We start from the raw sequence: 2,270 nt of genomic DNA, 5'->3' as shown, positions 1-2,270 counted from the left end.
CACTCGACCGAACAGCAAAAGACCGTTTCCTTGTACGAGGGTGGGCGGGGACACATCTACAAGCAGCTTTCAGCGTCCACATCGACCCAAGCATTTTCCTGCCTTGGCGCAGATCCAGCAGGCAGCCATGGGTTGCGTCTTCTTGACGCGCTTCTGCTTGCGGGTCGGCGGTGCGATCGTCGGCAGCGAAACGTCGTTGGGTGTCATGCGTGGCGGTGGCGTGAGCTGCTGCTGCATCTCGACATGCCGGCGATGGAGGCTGGCGACCTCCCGCACGAACGCTTTCCAGGACGAGTCGACGAGTGAGATGCGAAAGAGTTGGCGGAGATGCAGATCGCTCAACCCCAAGTGCGCACTTAGGAGCTGTGCGCCGTTGATACCGCTTGCCCCCGCGAGGCGTGCGAGCTCCAAGAACTGCAGGTGCTCGAGCCACGCGACTACGTCAGTTGTATTCCATTCGCTTGTTTGTTGCCGAAGCAGCGCCGTCATCGATCGCTTCGGAGCCCGCGGCTTCTCGGCCGGGGGCACAGGAACGGGCGGCGCCGACGTCTGAGGCGTTCTCGCCGCTCGCTTCCAATGCGTACCCGTCTTCTTGGTTGGTTTGTTGGCGCGCTCCCAGTTGACTTTCTCGGCCTCCATCGTCAGCTTCACCTCGAGCAGCCGCGTCTCCATCGCGAGGATCTCGCGCTCGAGCTCGTCCGCCATGGCGGTTGGCGCCACGTAAATTTAGCCCGAGGTTACGTTCGGTGGCAGGATTTTCGTCTAATCGACGACTTGTACACATGCAAATGATGCATTTGTGACGCTTTCAACCTCGCACCGTGTCAAAGGACGTTGCCACTCGAGTGTGGTGGAATTCTCATGGCTAGATCTGGATGCATTCACGCAAGCTTATGTTTTTTCTCTGTCTTTGAACTAAAGTTGAGAGTATATCAAATTAGCCAAGGTCAGTGATGCCGAGCACCATCGGGCACGCTGTCATTTCAACCAAGGACAGAACGGACACTTTCGGGTCGAACGCTGCGTGGCTGCCATGGATGACGGCGACGTGTCCCAATATGTTTTCAATGGGAAAGGCGAGGCCCCAGTCGATGAAACCGAGCACGTGGAGCTCGCCGTACACGAGGCACACGAGGCCATCGGCGGCGAGGTTGCCCGCCTCGCAGCGTTGCGTCGTTGGGAGCTTGGCGCGCGTGATCTGACGCGCAATGCTTGGCGGCACAAAATACGTCGAGTCGCGCAAAATCGTCTCGAGCTGCGGGGTGATTTCCACGCTGCATTCGATGCGTTTGGTCCCGCGCCGGTCCACGGGAGAGAGAAGGTACGCCGAGATGCTGCCCGTGTGCATGGTGCACCGCCATAGCGCCGAGAGTGCGAAAACCACAAGTGGCGAAACAAGCGTGAAGACACCGAAAAGGCGCCAGTAGAGTGAAAAGCTGTTGCGCTGGTCGGTGTACACGTTGTAGATCGAGTTGGTGTAGTGGTGGACGATCGCGCCGGTCCAGCGGTAGCCCTGGAAGAGACTCATGCCCTGGTTGGTCACGTACATGGGAATGTAGACCCAAACGACGGGCGCGCCGAGCAGAAAGATGTTTTCCGAGACCGCAAAGGCCTTGGAGGGCCCGAGAAGAGCTCCAAGGAGCCGCGAGGTGACGAGCAGCAGCAGTGCGCAGGGCCAGACGATGCGCATGATCGACATGTAGATCAGAAGCAGCGACCCATACGACGAGCCGTTGGTGTAGACAGTGTACTGGCAGTGAACGACAATGTCCTCCACGCTCGTGACAGCTTCCAGAGAGAGCAAGAAGAGCACGCAGAGGTTGTGTCGCTCTCGCTTGTGGAGCACGAGCCCCAAGTGGCGCTGCCAGATCCAAGATACGAACGGCTGGTGCTGGCGCCGAAACGCGAGCCAGATGGGATAGTAGATGGACGAAATCCGGTAGAAGACGACGATTCCCAGAATGCACAGACGAAAGATGTCCTTGTACAGCAGCCGGACGATGTTTTGGTCGCCGTTGGTCAAATGGTCGGTCGACACGTGAACGAGTGCGCCGTGCTTGGTGACGATGTTGCCGTTCGCGGTGCGTGTGGTGCGAGCTACCCATGGACTCACCGTGTCCCCGTACCACGCTGACGTTGTGATTTGACTCGCGGTGCCACCAACGCGCAAGGTGGCCGAGCACCCGACGAGCGAGTGAAGGCTAAACGCTGGTGTCGCGAACGCCATGGGATACTTGTAAACGCAAAGTGGGCCGGATGTGTTGGCGACG

The 2,270-nt window shown here is 58.9% G+C and overlaps 2 protein-coding genes across 2 annotated transcripts; both read right to left on the bottom strand.

The window, feature by feature from the left end:
• Nucleotides 1-69: 69 nt before the first annotated feature.
• SPRG_18448 (hypothetical protein) lies at nucleotides 70-705 on the bottom strand (the record flags this gene model as incomplete). Its single annotated transcript, XM_012357887.1, has 1 exon — nucleotides 70-705. One exon carries the CDS (start codon nucleotides 703-705, stop codon nucleotides 70-72), a length of 636 nt encoding a protein of 211 aa, XP_012213277.1.
• A 242-nt stretch (nucleotides 706-947) lies between these two features.
• SPRG_18447 (hypothetical protein) lies at nucleotides 948-2,270 on the bottom strand (the record flags this gene model as incomplete). The annotated part of the gene is made up of 2 exons (XM_012357886.1): nucleotides 1,005-2,270; nucleotides 948-975 (listed from the first exon to the last, which is right to left on the bottom strand). Exons 1-2 carry the CDS (start codon nucleotides 2,225-2,227, stop codon nucleotides 948-950), a joined length of 1,251 nt encoding a protein of 416 aa, XP_012213276.1. The 5' UTR covers nucleotides 2,228-2,270.

Source organism: Saprolegnia parasitica (genome assembly GCF_000151545.1).
Source record: "Saprolegnia parasitica CBS 223.65 unplaced genomic scaffold supercont2.1207, whole genome shotgun sequence".
Classification (NCBI taxonomy): domain Eukaryota; phylum Oomycota; class Saprolegniomycetes; order Saprolegniales; family Saprolegniaceae; genus Saprolegnia; species Saprolegnia parasitica.
This window is presented reverse-complemented; position numbering and strand designations above follow the sequence as displayed.